At 48.2% G+C, this 19,619-nt stretch overlaps 8 protein-coding genes across 8 annotated transcripts; 4 read left to right on the top strand and 4 right to left on the bottom strand.

Moving 5' to 3' along the window:
• Positions 1-140: 140 nt before the first annotated feature.
• Positions 141-2,026, bottom strand: M431DRAFT_476441 (hypothetical protein; the record flags this gene model as incomplete). Its single annotated transcript, XM_024915465.1, has 2 exons — positions 141-1,300; positions 1,351-2,026. 2 exons carry the CDS (start codon positions 2,024-2,026, stop codon positions 141-143), a joined length of 1,836 nt encoding a protein of 611 aa, XP_024779567.1.
• A 2,688-nt stretch (positions 2,027-4,714) lies between these two features.
• M431DRAFT_73083 (hypothetical protein) lies at positions 4,715-6,506 on the top strand (the record flags this gene model as incomplete). The annotated part of the gene is made up of 6 exons (XM_024922100.1): positions 4,715-4,835; positions 4,909-4,994; positions 5,055-5,202; positions 5,261-5,325; positions 5,396-6,347; positions 6,409-6,506. The coding sequence occupies 6 exons, from the start codon at positions 4,715-4,717 to the stop codon at positions 6,504-6,506; spliced, it is 1,470 nt and encodes a 489-aa protein (XP_024779566.1).
• Positions 6,507-7,436: 930 nt separating this feature from the next.
• On the top strand, positions 7,437-8,313 carry M431DRAFT_476439 (hypothetical protein; the record flags this gene model as incomplete). The annotated part of the gene is made up of 2 exons (XM_024915464.1): positions 7,437-8,040; positions 8,135-8,313. 2 exons carry the CDS (start codon positions 7,437-7,439, stop codon positions 8,311-8,313), a joined length of 783 nt encoding a protein of 260 aa, XP_024779565.1.
• A 457-nt stretch (positions 8,314-8,770) lies between these two features.
• M431DRAFT_514460 (hypothetical protein) lies at positions 8,771-10,186 on the bottom strand (the record flags this gene model as incomplete). The annotated part of the gene is made up of 1 exon (XM_024920241.1): positions 8,771-10,186. The coding sequence occupies one exon, from the start codon at positions 10,184-10,186 to the stop codon at positions 8,771-8,773; it is 1,416 nt and encodes a 471-aa protein (XP_024779564.1).
• Positions 10,187-11,092: 906 nt separating this feature from the next.
• M431DRAFT_488680 (hypothetical protein) lies at positions 11,093-12,813 on the bottom strand (the record flags this gene model as incomplete). Its single annotated transcript, XM_024916587.1, has 2 exons — positions 11,093-11,845; positions 11,944-12,813. The coding sequence occupies 2 exons, from the start codon at positions 12,811-12,813 to the stop codon at positions 11,093-11,095; spliced, it is 1,623 nt and encodes a 540-aa protein (XP_024779563.1).
• Positions 12,814-13,682: 869 nt separating this feature from the next.
• On the bottom strand, positions 13,683-15,028 carry M431DRAFT_488679 (hypothetical protein; the record flags this gene model as incomplete). Its single annotated transcript, XM_024916586.1, has 2 exons — positions 13,683-14,371; positions 14,440-15,028. 2 exons carry the CDS (start codon positions 15,026-15,028, stop codon positions 13,683-13,685), a joined length of 1,278 nt encoding a protein of 425 aa, XP_024779562.1.
• Positions 15,029-15,376: 348 nt separating this feature from the next.
• On the top strand, positions 15,377-16,476 carry M431DRAFT_502106 (hypothetical protein). The gene has a single exon (XM_024918095.1). It carries the CDS (start codon positions 15,526-15,528, stop codon positions 16,447-16,449), a length of 924 nt encoding a protein of 307 aa, XP_024779561.1. The 5' UTR covers positions 15,377-15,525; the 3' UTR covers positions 16,450-16,476.
• Positions 16,477-16,702: 226 nt separating this feature from the next.
• Positions 16,703-19,105, top strand: M431DRAFT_502104 (hypothetical protein). Its single transcript, XM_024918094.1, has one exon. It carries the CDS (start codon positions 16,754-16,756, stop codon positions 19,061-19,063), a length of 2,310 nt encoding a protein of 769 aa, XP_024779560.1. The 5' UTR covers positions 16,703-16,753; the 3' UTR covers positions 19,064-19,105.
• Positions 19,106-19,619: the final 514 nt, after the last annotated feature.

Here is a 19,619-nt window from a genome sequence, read left to right as displayed (position 1 = left end):
ATGATGTACCAAGTCCCACCCAATATTCGGCAAATGCAAGGCGAGTAGTGTCCGCTGCTGTAGAATCCTCTGCCTTGCTTTCTCCAACATGAGCTGTGTTTCATTCGGTTAATAGTATAGTCGAGCCACGCCGAGCCGAGTTATTCACCCTTGACAAATACCAGCTCATCTGGATGGCTCAAGTTTGCGCGTAGCCGTAACCCTCGCTCCTCCAGAATCCGATTTCCACTGGCGCCACCGATATCGATTTCCTCTGCCTCGAAGCCTCTCATTTGTGCAAAGAGCAAGGGCAGTACTTCGTTTTTCCACACTTCCACTCCGCTCTGCCGCGTAACGGCAATAGCTGCAATGACTAGAACAAACGACAGCACGGCGAGGGCGATAGGCAGCGCCAACCAGCCCCAGCTGACGTGAATAAATGTCTTTTCTACCAATGTCTGGCCTGCATTTGCCGTGCTGTTCTGACTCGATCGGATAGGCTCCGTCATACTAGAGGCCAGTCTGTTCATAGCTGCGTCTATGTCTACTTCAAGGCCTAGACGTGAGCCCACCGGTGGTGCCTCGGGCGCGTTGTCGAGATACACCAAGGCATTCGTATTTATCGTGTTGATGCCTTCACTGAAAAATCCAGTGGAGAATAATACTGACAGATAGCTATTGAGGTTCTCGAAGTCGACCTCTTGGAATGAGTAGTTACCCACGGCACTGGAAGTATTGCTATACAGAGTTAAGTAAGGTGGGACTGTGTTTGCAAACAACAGGCTGTCTTCTTCGGGCGCTGTCACATTTATCACACCATTCGTGACGTTGATAAAGGGATACGTCTTTGCACAGAGGCTAAGCGTACAGGACCATCCCGCTACAGGCAGATCTCTCAGATCATTGACGCTGGTTGAATTGGGCATTGTCAGTGCCTGAACTGCTTCAAAGCTGATGAGAGTCGCTGGAGCGTCAGTCGCCTCCGCGTTAGTAAATAAAGCGCTGGCATTCCACTGTGTGCCGAATATTCCCTGTGCACCGGTAACCGTGGCAAATACAGTCATGAGAGTCTGGTTGTGTGGTGTTTTGAAGTCACACTGAGATATGCCGGGACTGACGGTCTCCAGGAAATCGACAAACTGCGAATTGGTGCAATTTCGGGTTAGTTTAGACGTGATGTCCTGGCACGACGAGCAGACTCCAAGTGTGTGAATGTCGGTCCATGTGCAGTTCCCGGATGGGCAGGTTAGGCTCGGTTGAATGCTATCCAGGTATATGCCCTGCATGATGGCTGCGTTCATTGCCGGATCAATGTTTCCCACTGCAAATAAATCAGGACTTTGCCTTACCACCAAGTAAATTACTACTTACACAATGCAAACCCCGGAACGCCACGGTAGTTGGATGGCGTGTAATTGCGAGCTGCACTGAATGTTGATAACAGCCCTGTATCTTCCACGAGCTGGGAAGGAAAGCTGAAAACAAGTTGCACAAATGGATCCATCAGCAGCCCCGCAATGGTTATCAGCGCTGCAAAGCAAGCAAGAAGGGAATGTCTATGTTGGCGTAGAATCAAGACAAATCCGCCCCAGGGCCCCCGGCTCGCTCTGTCAAAGACACTGAGATCGGCGAGACGCCTGGGCTGGCCATTGAAATGAAGCCATTTGAGTTGGCCTAGGATCTCAGTGATTGCCAGCATGAATGATGCCTTTGCGAGCGTAGCCAAAAACGAAATTACGGCAGTTGGTGAGATTTCCAGGCTCCACTGGTCCAATTGTCTCCCGTCTTCGTACTTGAGAACGATTACGATCGCAGCCAAGCAGACTAAACTGAAGATGCATGAGACAATCTCCCACAGCCACAATTTGGCAAAGACATCTTTTATCCCCAGACGCGCATGCTGAATTCTCTGACGGTCATTTTTCTCTGTGTGTGGTAAGTCTGTAACCAGTGGTGGTGTGACACTGACGTCTGGCTCGAGAGGTACGGGTTGGTAAATGTCCGGTCTTGAATCGTCTACTTTTTCTGAAAGTGTCGGCTTATACATCGTAAGAGCTTTTACTCCAACAGACGAGCTTTCGAAATTTCCACGTATTTGTGATCAAAGCTGTAAAGAGACAGAAATAGATTACGGGGGGGCACCATCATCCTATATAGTCTGTCATTAATTCTCCGCAGGTGCATTTGCTGCCATTGCTGCATGAGCAATAGAAGTATGTAAGAACAGGTCATGACGGAGTTCGGCCGACCAGGGGGAGAATTAATTTGAAGAGGCGACTTGACTATCGCTGCAAGTGGGTGGAGTTTGCGATGTGCCGACTGATCCTACAACGGGCGATCAAGTACTCACGAGGGTCTATGTGTATGAAGGTTGCGTGAGAACTACTAATACTCTAACTGCTGTGAGACATCTACATGGCTTATAATAGTAACATCCACCACACAGTCGGTGCCGGTGGAAATATTGCGTCCGCGGCCTTGTCTACTGTATGCAAGATCTCGCACGAAAATTCCAAATCCAGTCAAACGGCGTCTGTATCAGCACAACCATTGGCGGGAGAGCGGCAGCCGGTGCTTTTGGACCATTCCTAAAAAAGAAAGCGGGCGTCGGTTTTCGCTTCAAGATGGAGCTGCGGCAGCCATAACAGCGCCCGAGCACATTAACACATCTGACACACATCATGATGCACCGGGATATTTCGCCTCCTCTGCTGAACTAGAGCTGGATCGCCAAAGCTACGAATGGCCAAGCATCTGACAGAACGCAATACCTTTATTTTAGAGTATTGCTATTTTCACCGTAGAATATTGCTATTTTCACCGTAGTAGTCTACATCATAAGCTAGATTTACCCCCATTGATCGCACTTACCACACCCATACACCAAGTTACAGTGCAGCACACTGGGAAGGAAGATCATACAACATAGATTTCACACACAACACTATAGACTATCAATCTGCACCAATTCGTTCAAAAATGACGATTCCGACCCTTCCAATTCAACCCTTCCAATTTGATTTAACCACTTCCCACGGGCCGGCTAATTCATCTGGCTCGTCGATCTGAGTGGTTGGGATGACTCGGGGTCCGTCTCGAGGGCGGCGGCAGCTATCGCGGCTTTATGTCCTCTTGTTGTTCTAGTTACCTGCGAAGTTGGGCGTAACTGCGAGCCCCTCGTCGACTGTGACGGAGCACCCCGGCTGCGGCTCTGTGACGGCCTCAGCTTTGCGATCTTAAACTCCGCGATCTTAAAGGTCTTGTGTAAAGTTGTTAAGTACGTGGTGTGCCAGGGCACCGCACTGTAGTTAGGTGTGGATTAATGGGACCGATGGTGTGTGTACATTAATTTTAGTACGGTCACGGACCACTACGGTGAAAATAGCAATATTCTACGGTGAAAATAGCAATACTCTTATTTTATTTTCCTAAGCGGAAGATGGGCAACGCGATAGGGAGATCTTGCTCGATTCCGGATCTATATGTTGACTTCCCCGCCAGACTCACTTACACAGGTAGTCGTTTTTGTGAGACCGTCTACATCAGCTTCGAGTCCTACACCTAGCACAACAATTCCATGCTTTGAATGTGATTCCATGAATTCCAAAGCTATTTCTAAACAGTTTTTTTCATAAATCTGCATGTAAATCACTCTATACATTGTACTAGATTGATTTAATTTGACGTAGTCCGAGAGAATACAGGGTAGCATGTAGCGATGCGGACCTGATGACCTGTTCGGCAATTCGGCAACTATGTAGGAGGAACACCTTGTCCGATACTGTGACCTTCTAACGTGTCTGCTCTCTGAGACTACTTGACTACGGATGCCATAGCAGTTTGACGTTAGCGAGCACCGGTGGATCGCAACTCAAAAGGAACAACGGAATCGCAGATAGATGCACCGATTTACCAAGTACATATCTGAAGTTGAGTCGTGAAATGTGCGGAGTTTAGTGTCTAGGATGTAGAGATGGCCGTGGGGGCGTAAGACTACATGTACAATTTCACGCACCGGGACACGCGTTCACCACGTGCCAGACAATAAGTGGCCGGGATTGCGAATCCATCGCCAAGTACGAATACGCTAGCTTGCTCGCTTTTGCAATGCTTAGAGCGCCATCCCTGAAGAAGATCTCAGTCACTTTTTAGTTATCGATATGGGCAACGTCTTATCGATATGGCTAGCTTAGCTAGCCTGACTAGGAAAAGTCCCGTCCCATTCGCGCCTGCTCATTGTCCATCAAGAAGCCGTAGTGAAGGCTTCTTGCATCTCCACGGCCGAGTCACGTGTGCGGGGTCAAAGGTCTTGAGCGCCATACCTGACGGCTAAATACCGGGCTGATCTGCCACATCGCCATTCCCAGCCTCCCATTGGCCAGGCTTGCCCGTCCATCTAGTCGCTTAGGTAAGGACTAGTCTAACCTCAAACAGGCAGTCGTCACGATGGCTGCATAAGAGACTTTGGACTCGGATTTTGATGAAGTCAAGCGTTAGTAAACACGCCTAGACAAAATGTAAAATGACTCTTTCATAATTTGCTACGGAGCAATAAGTTGTTGGAACTGTTATGTGGGTTGTATTCATTTAGTTTCAGCTACGCCATATAAATTCCCACGGCGTTGCAGCGGAGGCAGCCTGGCATGATATGCGGAAGTTCATTCAGCGATTCGAAACCTCAGCTTTACTTCACCTAAATCTTGTCGCTTTTTGAACACTATTTGTAGCATTAAACATGACTCAATTCAAGTTCCGACTGCCACGTCAACCGTTTCTACATGGGAAGTTTGTCGACTCCCAGTGCAAGGACAAATATGAGCTTACTTCAGCCACTGATGGATCTCAAGTGATGGCCGGTTCGTCCTCTTTGTATTCAGAAAAGAGACACTGCATGCTAATTCTTTTTTTTTTTTTTTTTGAGCCTGACAGATCTCCAATGGGCTGCTGTGGAAGATGTAGAGCTTGCTGTAGATTCTGCAGAGAAGGGCTTGAAAGAGTGGCAAGCACTCTCGCCTGTGTGTTCCATGAACCCCCATTAATCCAATATCACATTGAAGATAACATCTGTAAAATAGGAAAAACGTCGCCATTATTTGATTCGATACGCGGATTTGATAGAATCTCATGCTGAAGAACTCGCATATCTCGAGGTCATTGTTACGGGAAAGCCAATGGTTTTTGCTTCTGGCTATGAGGCTCCCCAGCTTGCAAACATCCTACGATGTAAGTCATGATATGTCGAGAAGCTTTTCTTTGGACTTCAAAATCTGACGATGTCAAGATTACGCAGGATACACAGACAAGTTGAGCGGTGAGAGCTACCCATTAGAAGATGGACTTCTTAAAGTGAGTCTCCAGCAACTAATCCTCAGATAAACTCGAAACATGCAAGTCCGTGCGTGTTAAGTGTTCACAGATGGTCGTACATGAGCCCCTTGGTATTTGCGCCGCCATAACGGCTTTCAACAGTCCCATGATTCTTTTCGCCTTGAAAGTAGCACCGGCGCTCGCCTCAGGGAACGTAATGATTGTCAAGGCTAGCGAGTTCAACCCTTTGTCATCGCTACGTCTGGCAGAACTCGCCACAGAAGCAGGGTTACCGGCTGGCGTCATCAACGTCTTGATCGGCGGCGCAGACGTGGGAAATGCTCTCGCTACTCATAAGCGTATTCGAAAGATTAGTTTCACAGGTAGTGTTGCTACGGGCAAGAAGGTTCAGATTGCAGCGACCGAGTCCAACTTGAAGAGGGTGACCCTGGAATTGGGTGGCAAGTCACCGGTTGTCATCTTCCGAGATGCCAACTTGGACAATGCTGTCCGAGCTGCTTCTAATTTTCTGGCCTTCAATGGCCAGGGCTGCATCCTTGGGACGCGCATACTCGTTCAAGAGGAGATATCAGTCACCTTCCTCGAGGCATTGAGGCAGCTGATTCAAGAGCATACCAAAACGTTGGGCTCAGATCCAATGGAGCTGTCCACGCTATCATGCCCTATATTTCATGAACAACAGTATAATAGGGTTGCTGAACTTCTTGATATGGGGAAACAAGAGGCCGAACTTTTCGTTGGGGGATCGGTGTGCCATCGCCCGGGGTTCTATGTGGAGCCTACCGTCTTCATCAATCCCAAGCCAGGTGCGAGGATCCTGCATGAGGAGATCTTTGGGCCGGTAGCCGTTGTCCAGACATTCAAGACAGAGTCCCAAGCAATCGAAATGGCGAATGATACGGAATACGGGCTTGGCGCATTTATACATACCAATGATATCAGCCGTGCGCTTCGAGTAGCATCCAAAATCCAGTCGGGCACGGTTTTAGTCAACACGACTGAGAATATGAGCCCTCAAATGCTATTTGGGGGGAGCAAAAGTATGTTGAAACTGCACCTTCTCCAGCAAAATAGCAAGTTCTAATAGCACTTGGGAATTAGATAGTGGCTTGGGGCGCGAGAACGCAAGATATGCGTTGATGGCTTATACGGAGCCGAAGTCCATTTTTATCAGGTATCTGGCCAACTCTCTATACTGAAAGATGCAGATCATCATCAGAGCCGTTATTTTTCTAACAGTTTACTTTAGGACACTTGGAGAGACGGAGTGAATGGGGAGTCTTGGGCTCATGTTGAACATAGTACAAGGACAGGGCGATCCACATTCTGCTGTCGAAAATGGGTAGCTAATATCTGTCGTTGGGAGTGTTAATAATCTGCGTCTCAATCAAACCATTTATGGTGATCAATCCTTCCATCTTTCGTAAATACAAACTATTCACGGTCTATGTTTAAAAAAACACTGTCATTTGCACGTAGAGCATTGTATAGGTAAAGGTATTCAACTCCATGAGACAAAGGAATGTGCCTGGATTGGCATGTTCATTCTTCGTCAAATTCTTATCAGTTTTATGAGACTTAGAAATGTAGAAGAGGGAAGTCTTGTTTCATGCCAACATTGAAAGCTGGAAATGTGGTAACGTTGGCGGTGATCCCTGACGTCGGTAGTCGCATGTCGGATGACGAATTTCTCCGTCCTTCAGAGTGGAATACCATCAAAGTTGGGTAACCCCAAATCCCAAAGTACTTGTTGCAATAGCTCTAGTGGGTTTTAGCTGAGGCGGAAGTGACCCGAGCACATCTCCGTCGGCAAGATTCCCCGATTCAGCGTGTATGATCATGCATCGCCAGCAGAAGGCCAAGCTTCCCTACAGATTTCCCCAATGTAAGGAATATTGGTCTCTACTGTGATGAGAAAAATAGTTGACTCATTGTGTACCAAGTAATAGAAAGTAGATAACTCAAACAATCCCGTCTGAGGAACCTAATGTGAACCTACCAAATCCTTAATAAGCCCCCCTTATATCCCACCTTTACCACGAGAACGTGAAGCCACCGTAGCCTGACAGTCACACACGAATAAGTCTCAAAGAAAATTAAAAGAGTACCATCAAATATTACCAATTGTCATGTCTTTTGCATCCCGTGTTTTTGCCATTACCGGCGGCGCCTCTGGCATGGGCCTAGCAGTCGCGAAGCTTCTTTCGAAACAAGGAGCGGCCGCGGTTTGCGTTGGCGATTTGAACAAGAAGAATTTTGAATCAGCTACCAAAGAGATTCGTGCTGAGAATCCCGACACTGCCGTCGACATGTCCGCCCTCGACGTGTCCAAGTCAGCAGCTGTGGAAGAATGGATTTCGAGCATCGTACACAAGTACGGCCGACTTGACGGTGCCGCCAATGTAGCTGGCGTACCCCAAGTTGCTAGGCAGAGTAGTGAAGCCGGACCAACACTGCTGGACGAATCCGACGACATATGGCGTCTGCATATGGGAGTCAACTTGGACGGTGTCTTCTACTGTACACGCAGTCAAGTGAGAGCCATGACAGCCCTGCGTCACAAAGGAGATAAAACGGAAAGATCCATCGTGAACGTGTCAAGTATGGCGGCTTTGAGCAATGGACCTTCATGTTTGAGCTACGGCGTGGCCAAAACTGCCGTTGTATCTTTGGGTGCTCGTATCGCGAAAGACGTTGCGCCTTTTGGCATCCGCGTCAATACAGTTCTTCCAGGTAATTGATCCACTTCCACGCTTCTTTCTGTCCGTCTTGAAAACACATAATCAGGTATGATGAGACCAGCACCTAACTGCGTGGAAACATTCAGGTGCTACAAATAGCCCCATGCTCTCGCAATTCTTCCCTGGAGACGCCAAAAGCATTGTGGCAACTCTGGGATATGATATATTGGAGCCGGAGGATATTGCTCGAACCATTGTCTACCTTCTCAGCGATGAATCCAAGAAGATTTCTGGAGTCTCACTCCCGGTAGGAAGTGGACATTGAGGTTTGGCTATATGAATCAAGCTGAAGGGGTGCGCTGTGACCAGCAGCAGCTCGATGAAAGTATCATCAAGAAATGTGAGATATAAAAATAAATCTCCCCATTTTAGAGCCCTCATTGTAGCACATTTTTCTCCTTTTGTTTCGCCCTGTTGCAGCTATTGCAGCTCCTCACATAGCGCCATCTGCCAGGAGCCGGGTTGAGTATGAAGAGTGAAGAAGGATAAGAATACCTTACTGTAGCTACTCTAGAGATAGTCTTAGTTAGGTTGGAATGACTGTATCGTTTCTATAAGCTCATATTGCTGCACTAAGTTACGTCATTCGATGTTTACGGACATTCAGCTTCTGAAAAACCATCTTATTGCAGAGGATTCGCTCTCACCAGTGACTTCAAGGTATCGAAGCTCAAGTGAAGCTGAATTTAATGATATCTGATGTATACTAGGTATGTAGGTAACTAAGAAGGGGGTACATTGGCATTAATTGCAGCATTCACGAGATTAGTTGCTTGGTAACCCAAGATCAGCCCTTTCTTCACAGCCGCACTTGAAGCGACTTTCATTTTCGTCACGTAGTCCTTATTCGTGGGGTACAAGCTCTTGAGTGTTGCATCAGAGAAGTTGGTTCTCACACCTATGAATGTTCCGTTATAAGCGGCAATTGGCACCGTGATCTCTGGCTGTCGAGCACCGCCCTTGGTGTTGTTATAGCTGTCACGGATGTAATCAACTCCAAGCGGCATGGATGCTGAAGGTCCAATCTCCATTAGCGGGAACTTTGGAGGTGGAATTCCTGTGCGGATCCAACGAGACGCGTGTCGATAGGCGGCATCCAGTGGTGGCAGCCAGCTGACAGGATCTGCCGTGGCGGAGTTGACTGGAATTGTGTTCGGGAGCTGATCTGATATCGCTAAGGCTGCGGTCCTTTGTAATACCAGCAGATTTGCGTGGGCTCCACCAGTGTTTTCCCAGTACCGGTACAAGGTCGTGTCTGGCTGGCGACATCCTTGCACATACACATACAGAGCCTCCGATTCCGTGTTGATCTGATGAACAGGTATCTTCAGATCTGTGCGGATGCGCGTTGGCACTGCTGGTGCCAAGGCAGTGGTGCCGGTGTATGGGGCACCAATCAGTCGGCTGAAGTCAGAAGCTTGGCCGAAAGAAATAACAGGGATGAGAACATCAAAGGCGCTGCTAATGGGTTGGACGCCGTTGGCGTAAGCGTTCAGTCGGATACCAGACTGTGATTCGCCCGTGCCAATAACATGCTTGGCTTTCAAGCCAGGAATCAGGCCCGACTTGAGTAGGTTTGCTGCCTGCGTGTAAATGTCGTACGAATATCTGTCATCAGGTACGTTTAAACTGCCATAGCGCTCCGGGTCCCATTCAGTCAGTCCCAGAGGCGCCATTCCAGTGACATTCTGGTAGCCAACGATTCCCACTATTTGAGCAGAAACACCGACAAAGGCGTAACCGGCGTCGTACACTCCAGGGCCGTCAGATATCATGAGATCGTAGCCTGCAGAGACGTTGATCCACTCAAGAATGGCATCACCGTTGAAGTCGGACTCTTTGGCAGGTCGGCGAACGAGAATGCGCGTCTTGTAATTGGCGGGGTCGATTGGGACCAGAGTCCAATTCCCATCGATAGTAAGATTTCCAGTTACGTTGTAGCGTAATGCTTGACCACTAATAAAGTACTCTTCCTCCACATAGCCAATGTCTGAGATATTGCCAACCCAGGCAGAGAAGGGGTGTCCATGAGTGCCGCCTGTGATTGGTCCTTCAATGGTGGGTATGACCGGCGGTTGATGTCCTCTAGTTGAAGCCATAGCAACTGGCAAGAGCCAGAATAACGCAAAGAGCTTCATGGTCAATACCAAGAGAACCCCGCGATTGCTAAAAGAAAAAAAGAGATATTACTTGACTGTCAAGAATGAGACAATTGCAATTGTTGTACCATGCATTTTTTTTCCTTCGAATATTTGGTTCATGAAGCAGTAGTTAAATAATGATTCAGCCAGACAACGCAAAACAATCATCGATCATCTCGAAATTAAACAGGAGTCTACGCCCATGGAATTCCCAAGTTACCAATTTGGGTAATTTTCGCGATGTGTGTAGGTTGCTTGGTTGCTCCGCCTGGCACGACGCCAATGTCAATTAGCTAGGCTCTAGTATCCACTGCATGGGGATATGTAAACCAATTAGATATGAATATCTAATGAGATACTACAAAGCTCATTTACCATATCGGGTATTCGTCACGATCTTCGCAGGAAGCCAAGAACAATGGGGATTTCTCCTGAAGAATACGCCACTCCATCGGAGCGCCTGTTTACCGCCTGGTCCTCTACAGCCCTCCATCTCTATCATAGGCAAGAGAGCAAGAGACAGTCTATACTCCATATACGGGAATCTTCCCGTTCACGTAATAGAAGGTAGTAGTCCGTTGTCCTATATTACAGACTTGCACCGCATAAATCCGATTCTATATTACCCATCTTAGGCTTGTGGATACTAAGGGAAGCCTGATACTTGCCGTATAATGGTTACTAAGAAGGGCTTATCTTTGGTCTTGATAATATATGTAAATATATAACCCAGGTTCTGGTAGCCAAGAGTTATGGTTCTCTCAGATGTTGTGCTCTGCACGACACGACAATCAGATGGATGTTTGTATTCCATATATCTATCGAGAGACATCATGTTAAGAATCCATAGTATTTAAATTCTCCCAAAGGACTTCTTCATGTCATTTATATGATACTGTGAGCTTACCGAGTTGCCACCTCAACCTGGGTCTCTGCTAGTAAGGGAAGCCTTGGCCTATCATTAGCAATAACTTGAGCCTGATCCCGCTGATCATCTTCCAGAGCAAGCAATGCAACGACCTTGACGGCGAACATCACTCGCGATGCATCGCCACAATAGGAATTGGTCTCCCGGATATATCGAGCAGCGTGCAGGATGGATGATGCCTGGGTAGATATAGATGATTGAAAGGCCAGCACAGTAGAACGTGGTCCGCCAATGTTAGTCTGCGGAGGCTTCGACAATGCGATAAGCAATAAAATGTGCTGAGTGATGATGGTTAGAGCGTTGAAGAGGGCGATGGCACCGGCGGCGTGTGTATCGCCGTAGATGAAGGGACCTTGCGATACGGCCAGTGCCCAGGACTCTGCTGATGTCGATGTGTCCTCAAAACTGAGTGGTCTAGCGACGGGAGGAATTGTAACATCCTCCCCCACATACTCTTTCCACCAGGCCACGAGCTCCATCATGACACGATTGACTGCCACTTCTATCACTAACTTTTGCTGCTTTGGCAAGTCTTGAATAGCGCGAATTCCATCACGAATATTTGAAGTCGGCTCATCAACTTTAGGAAGGTGAACCTCGCGGAGAAATACAAAGGCAACATCAACGATGCGATCCCACGGTGCCTTAGACTCTTGTGCAAAAGGCACTTGGCTCCAGTCAGCAGTCGCAAACTTTGCCGACTTGTTTCGGAGGATAGCTTGGAAAGCCTGCAGCGATGAGTTATTATTTATGGGGAGGCATCTTCGTTGCAGCTTGTGGAAACAAGAAGAAAAAAAAAAAAAAAAGGTTTGCGGTGCATTCTTACCTCGAGAGAACGAACGGATCGAAACATTTTATGTTGGATCCCAAAGGAACAGGCATGTGGGCCGATGGCCTGAAGTATATCGCAAGCTATGTTGAGATGCTTCAGACCTGCGTCAGGAGTGGCGCCTTGCATCTGTTCAAAGTAGGCAAACATCATGGGTACATAGATCATGTTGCAATGACCGCTTTCATCGATAGAGGGAGAGGACGGCGAGGCAGTTGGACTATTCCCTAGCGCTTTTGTATCCCAAGAACGCTTGTGGTCTGAATCGTGAATGGACATGCGATAGCTCTCCAGAGCGGCAAGATACCAGTGAAGTGCATCCATAGCAGTAGCATTATCACTATTTGAGACGGCATAATAGATGAGAGCTGCTGCACGAATGGAGAATTTGACAGACGGCGACGTCGTTGTGGCCATGATGTTGGGTAGCTCAAATACCCATGAGCGCTGGGGACGCCTGGAACTTGTAATTAAATCGACGAATATGCCCACTAGGTGGTATTCATTATTACAAATGTCAGCCAACAATGGATGGAATAGAAGCTGCCCTTGCGCGTTGGCCATATTGAGTAGAGCCTGGTCAAGATCTGGCTGTGTGGTGAAATCGTTTGGGTCAGAGTCGAGGAAGACTGTCTCTTCCAGATATTCTATTGCCGGAAATTCATCTGCGGGTGACACAGCAGCTAGAGAAGATCCGTTGGTAGTCGATGGGCAAGGCGAAGGACGCTCGCTAACTGATTGAACTGGGGAGCGGTCATCTGGATTTTCGATACTCTCCTGGATATTGGTAGGCGTGGGCGATTTTGCTCTGCACTTTGCAGCCTTGGCGCGTCGACCATTCTCGCGTTTCAATATCTTGCTGGTCATGTCCAGGAATACGGCACCACGCACGGGTCCAGAGCAAGAGAGACCTAAGCGTGAGCATTGCCTGCAGCAAGAGAGGCGCTCATCACACTGTCGTAAGAGGGCCATGTGTCAATCTTTGCATGCATACGCGTGTAGATTGGTACAAAGTGGAAGAAATGCGGTGGTGGGAAGAATGTCCATCGTGAATGACAAGGAAAGCTAGGATGTAACATGACCACGGCATATATAGAGGTCTGTTAACCCTCAATTGGAAAGCTAAGACTTACTTTGACGTGCCGTTGTAAGCATTGCTTACAGCCTCTGCTACGAGCTGGACGTGAGTTAGGCAGCATGTCGCCTCGTGTGGATAGCCAGCGTTGTCGGGAGACTGGTTAAGCTGTGTCTTGTAGACTTGTCGTTGGTGATTTTCTTTTTTGTCTGTGTGGATGGGAAAAGGAGATGAAAAAGGATCAGGAGTGGCTGAGAGGGTTCTATTGCAATCGACGAAGAGGGGCCCCTTGAAATTGCCGATCCCGGCCGCGTCACAGCTTTTAGTGTGAGCGAAGAACTGTCTGGTCTATAATAGCCCATCCGCCAACTCTAGAATCGTTAGGATGGCCGGCTTCCCCATGGGGCTCACATTAGCGCTGCAGAGTAGGTCTCTTGGCCTCCTTGTGTTCTCGTAGCCAGCAGATCCAGGGAACCATGCAAACCCGAGCACCTTCGTAACAACAAGACGCCTACTGTTACGTGCCCCTGTTCGTCTCCGGATTATGGTACATCGCTCTTGGTAGTAGTAACAATAGGTGCCGACAACATAGACCCTAAATTCTTCGGGTATCAAGGAGATGTTTCCTGTCGCACTGAATGCTAGCTCTGTCTTCACTTTGTCATTTCAACGAACCGCCCCGACTAGCAAACCAAGCTTCCAACTCTGGAATGCCCACCGCTGCGGATAGCAACATCTTTCCAAACAGGTCGACATCACCGGCCTTTGCTTCACTTAACATTGCGGTGAATTGCCCGTCAATGATGAGGAAATGATTCCTCTGTCGCCAAGCGTTCCTGAAATCCAACGCTGTCTCCGCCTGCCATAGATGCTCCGACACCATCCACGAGTGGCACAGGCCCAGGCGTCCATCGCACTGGTACAGGTTCTGGCTTCCTGTGAGCACGCGATACGCCTGTAGAAAGAAGAAGGTAAACAGGAGCGTCCGCCGTGCTGATTCTTGGAAGATCCAGTCTTTCCACAAATCTGAGAGCGTAGCTAGACAGCACTCGGAGAAACGGTCTGAACAGTTTCCCTCGGTGTCGAAGATGACGTGCGCAAGCAGGCCGATTGCAGAGGTCTCGAGTATGGGAATTGTGCGCTCGCCTGATGCTCGAGCGCTGATGTTTCCATCAAAGAGGCGGATAATCTGGTAGAGGAGTAGGGCTTGGGTGTGAGCGAGGCTGTCCATTGGCGTCGTTGGTAAAGGCTCGCACAACAAATCCTGCACTCGAGACTCGATGCAACGAAGGATGACAGGTGTATTTGCTTGGTTCTTTGCCAAGTAAAGAGCACAAGAAGAAAGAGCGTCTAATATTTTTTTTTAATTGTATTAGCTGCGTTTGATCTGATAACGAGACACAGAACTGCTCTCGTACCTTGCATCGAACGTGGCATGCTGTCGGCATAGAGCAGTGGATGCGACCACGGCGTCTGCATCTCCATCACCATGGTCTTGGGCGCTTTTTGGATTTGATCCAAAGAAAACTGTAGCCTTCTCGCGATAACCTCTGTCAGTCGATCATGAAGTCCCTTGGTGGCTGGCGCCGTTAACATGGACGGTTGCTGCACAACATCGTAGTCATGACTCTCAGCACCGTAGTCGAGAGTCGCAAGGTCGCTGAGAAATCCATGCATGCTTTGCTGGCTGGACTCTTCATCTACCGTGGCAGTAGGTCCGAATTGGCGGGCCATTGGCTTGGCACTCCCCGTGCAGTCATGGCCCAAGGCGCCATCAGGAACAGCAATGTCCTGCAACGGTGCCGGCTGGATTGCAACATGACTAGAGGCCTTGACCTTGGCCTTGGCCTGCGGCGTACGTAACGGATACTCGCACTGAATCTGACGCTGCGAGCATCTCAAACACGCTGGGACGGCAAAGTCGCAGCGGCGCTTGGCCTTGATGCATGCCGCGCAACTCTTCTTTCGGGGCGGTGGGTTGTAGCGCTCACGAGCCGTGAAGGACATGGTTGGTTAAGGCTCTAGAGAGCATGTCGTGTCTATGAGCCACAACTTTCGCCGGAATCCCGCCGCCAGCTGATTGATGAGTCTGGATGAGTAGTCCGTTGAGAAGTGAATTGTGAGTTGTGAGTATAAGGGATAAGATTAAAGTTGTGAGCTTCTGCCTGCTGGTGATGTAAAGTGGGCTCGGCGGAATTCCGCCGACAAATATGAATCTACTACCGGCTTTTGTAACGGGCGGAGCTCCGCCCACCAGCTAGTAAATCCTTTACAGACGACGATTCATAAGCTAGCCTGGAATCGCACGAAAATTGGCGGCAGAGACATTCACACTATTTTACATCATGGCAATCCTCCAGATGATACTCTTTGCAATGGATATATTAGTGGGCGTGCTCCTCGCTCCGAAGATTGATACGGGCTGAGTTCATCGCAACGACTTCCCATCAGCTGAAGCAAAGCAAATATTACACCTCTCAAATTTCTTATACAACTGAATCAGAATGGCTCAACCAAAAGTCTTCGTTTGCGGTATCACCGGCACACAAGGCGGCGCCGTTGCTCGCAGACTTCTCTCCGAAAACGTCGCAGTAACAGCCCTCGCCCGTGACCTGTCTTCGCCTCAAGCACAATCTATCGAGGCCCTCGGTGCCAAGCTCTTCCCTGGAAATTTCGACGATTCATCTGCTCTTGAACAAGCCTTGGCTGGCTGCACTGCTGCCTTTCTCAACTTCAGTCCCGACTTCAATGATTGGACCGCTGAGCTGCGCTGGGCAAAATCCATCATCGCAGCTGCACGGAATGCAGGGGTAAAACACATCTTGTACTCTAGTGGATTTGCTGTGAACGCCCCCGAGAGACTTGAACATTGGGACCCAGACAGCGTCATGGCTATAGTGCTGCTCTCAAAACAGAGCATCGAGAAGGAAGTGCGTGATGCGGGCTTCAACTACTGGACCATACTGCGGCCAGGCAACTTCATGGCAAACTACCTGCCGCCGAAAGTCATCATGTATGGCGATCTTCCGCAGTCAGGAATATGGCACACTGCTCTGCTGAAGGAGACCACGCTGCCTATGATAGACGAGGACACTATTGGCCGCTTCGCATCTGCCGCAATTCTTAGCCCTACCAAGTTTACCGGCCAAGAGATTGAGCTTGCCGACGAGCTCCTTCGCCCTGAGCAGATTCTTGAAAGACTCTCGGCCACTGCTGGACGACAACTGAAGGCCGAGTATATGTCAGATGCCTCTATCGAGGAGAAAAAGAGCAACCCTTTCATTCTCGGACAGCTTGCAATGCGTGACATGGTTCAATTCGTCGACATGGAGAAGGTTCAGAGCTGGGGAGTTCCCTTGAGCTCATTCGATGCATATCTTGAGAGAAACAAGGATTTTGTCAAGAAGACTTATCAACAGGCGACATAAAGCAAAACAATTATTTGTACAAGTGACCTAAGGCCTTTGTTCTTTATAGAAATAATAAAGGGTATTGCTATTCAGCATGACAGAATTATGTATTAGTAATGCAGAAGTGATATAGTCTGTAGTGCGGGGTACATTATATTACTAGGACTTTACGGAGTACTTACTCACGAATAAATTACCGCATATTTTAAATCCAGTTCCAGTCTTTATATAACTGATGAAATATAAGCCTCAACAGCCCTCTGGCTTTCGACCTTTTTGCATTTCAACGATAACCTTGTTTTTTTTTTACTAAGAGTAAGAAATGGAGAATTACGTGATAGAGAGTAGTAAAGTTATCCCACATTGGCTGCCAGGCGGAGATATATTCTGGTACCAACTGAAACTGCCTGGAAGCGGTCATGATTCTGTGCTTGTCAATGCTCTGAAGGCCACTCGCCAAGGGGGCTTTGCCGAGGATACTCTAGGTCAGGAGGTAGAGCGGTTGATGGGTCGGTGGATAGACTTGAAATCTCTAACTGAAGGTGATATGGAATGGAACAACCCTCTCGACAATGCAAATTTGAAGGGAAGGTTTCTAAATACAGAGGTCGCTTCTCCATATGCGGCCAGCGAAGTATCAATTCAATTTCTCAACAGATGCAGCTCCCCGGTAACGATAGAGTGGATTGATCACTCGTGCGAGCCAGTCTGGCGAGGTGTTATTGAAGTGGGGAAAATCGGCCACTTCACAACCTGGAATGGCCACATATGGAGAATACATGTCAAAGAAGATCCAAATTTAAAGGTTCTATATGCTGCGCCAAAGGAAGAAGACAAAGATGCCATTGTTATTGACGATAATCTACTGCGTGGTGAGGATGGCGCTCGCAAATCCAAGAATGACACGGGATTTCCCCTAATCTCTATACGAAATGGAACAGTTTGGTCTACTTATGAGGATGGAGATGAGCAAATTCTTGCCAACAACGATAGCGAAACTGAGCTATATGACGAGGAAAGAATCTATATCTCTCCCGACAGACAATTCGCTGTTATATGGCAGTATACGCCCGAACATGACCATAAGATGCACCTGGTTGAGTCTTCACCTACTGAACAGCTTCAGCCTAAAGTGAAGTCTATTCATTACCTCAAAGCTGGTCATCAAGTCAGAGTTGATAGACCTCGCCTTTTCGATTTAAGCCAGCGCAAAGAAATACCAACAGACGATGCTCTGTTCCGCAATCCATACGCACTAACAAATGTCGGTTGGAACAAGAGCGGAGAAGAGTATAGATTCATTTTCAATGAGAGAGGTCATCAACACTTGCGAGTTATTGGAATCTCTGTGCATGGCCGCGTTCGAGTCTTGGTAGAAGAAAGTACCAAAACATTCATCGACTACTCCACCAAACTTAATCGTCATTTGATCTCAGACACGGAGGAGATTATATGGGCTAGCGAGCGTGATGGCTGGAATCATTTGTACCTCTACGACCTACGGCAGGGTGTTTTGAAGAACCAAGTCACGACCGGGAACTGGCTCGTCAAGGCTGTCAGTAGAGTAGATGAGAAGACGCGCCAGATTTGGTTCTCCGGCTGTGGTATGGTCAAGGGCCAAGATCCGTATTATGCTCAACTTGCAAGGATCAACTTTGACGGTTCAGGGCTCACAATACTTACCGATGGCAACGGAACTCATTCCTGGAAGTGGTCTCCAGATTATCGCTATTTGATCGATACATGGTCAAGAGTCAATTGTCCGCCAGAAGTTGTATTGCGGGATGGAAATACTGGCGCAAAAATCTTGACTCTCCAGGAAAGCCAGCTCGCCCGCCTTGCTGACTCTCAGTGGAATGCTCCGGAGATATTTTCTACCCCAGGTCGTGATGGAGTCACTATGATACACGGCATTATCATTCGACCTGCAAATTTTGACGCTAATAATAAATATCCAATCCTCGAAGAGATATATGCGGGACCACAGGGTTACTATACCCCTAAAGCTTTTTCGAATTATTCTTGGTATCGCGGCTGGGCTGACCGAGGCTATGTCGTTGTAAAACTCGACGGCATGGGAACAAATTGGCGATCGAAAGCTTTTCACGACGTCTGCTACAAAAATATTCACGACGCAGGGTTCCCCGACCGCATCAAGTGGATCAGAGAGGCAGCGGCGACGCGTCCATGGATGGACCTTGAGCGCGTTGGTATTATGGGCACGTCTGCTGGCGGCCAAAGTGCGGGTGCTGCACTGATCCATCACGGAGACTTCTATAAAGCGGCAGCAGCAGACTCTGGATGCCACGATAACCGCATGGATAAGATTTGGTGGAACGAGCAGTGGATGGGCTGGCCCGTTGATAAGTCGTACGAGGACGCGAGCAATGTCTTCAACGCTGAGAAGTTGCAAGGCAATCTTATGCTGATTGTTGGGGATCTAGATGACAATGTAGATCCGTCATCGACGTTTCAATTTGCAAATGCGTTAAACAAAGCAGGAAAAATATACGAGATGCTCCTTATACCGGGCGGCAAGCATGGCTGTGGACATGGACAATATGGTCAAATGCGGCAGGCTGACTTTTTTCAACGCCATCTCCAAAAGAAGCAGCAATTCTCATGTATATAGCTTCTTCTTCTTCTTCTTCTTTTTTTTTGAACGACATGTGTCACAATACTTCTCATGCTTACGCTGTCCCAGGCAGCTACTAACGTGTCATGCTTGTGTGATCGGGCGTGAGCTGACTGTGCCGAACCCGACGTTGAAGTAGTGTGATGAAGGCTGGAGTGAGCAAGCTAGTGACAGGTGCTGATCAAAAATTTACTGATTCAGAAGCATACATGTAAGCATCGGCTAGTGTGCGCCTGATCGCATGAACCTTATAGCCTCCACAGGCATACTTTCAATTCCCACTTGTTATTTACTGGTACAAAAATGCCGACCATACTCAGAGTCGAAACTCAATGATAGTACAGGTTGAAGGTAGCCCGACTAGATTCCTCCACGATTGTCTTTTGGCCGTTTGACCCGTCAACCGCATGGTGAGGTCATCAGTAAACGCGATTGAACCACCGTCCTAGTTGATTCCGCGCTGCACGAGATCCGCATTGAAGAAAGGAATACAACCAGCGAGAGAGGTGAACCCTGACGCAAACCTAGCGGTGATTAGTATTTAATCTGCTGA

The sequence above is a fragment of the Trichoderma harzianum genome (genome assembly GCF_003025095.1).
Source record: "Trichoderma harzianum CBS 226.95 unplaced genomic scaffold M431scaffold_1, whole genome shotgun sequence".
NCBI lineage: Eukaryota > Fungi > Ascomycota > Sordariomycetes > Hypocreales > Hypocreaceae > Trichoderma > Trichoderma harzianum.
Note: the sequence above shows the minus strand (reverse complement) of the source record. Positions and strands in the feature narration are given on the sequence as shown.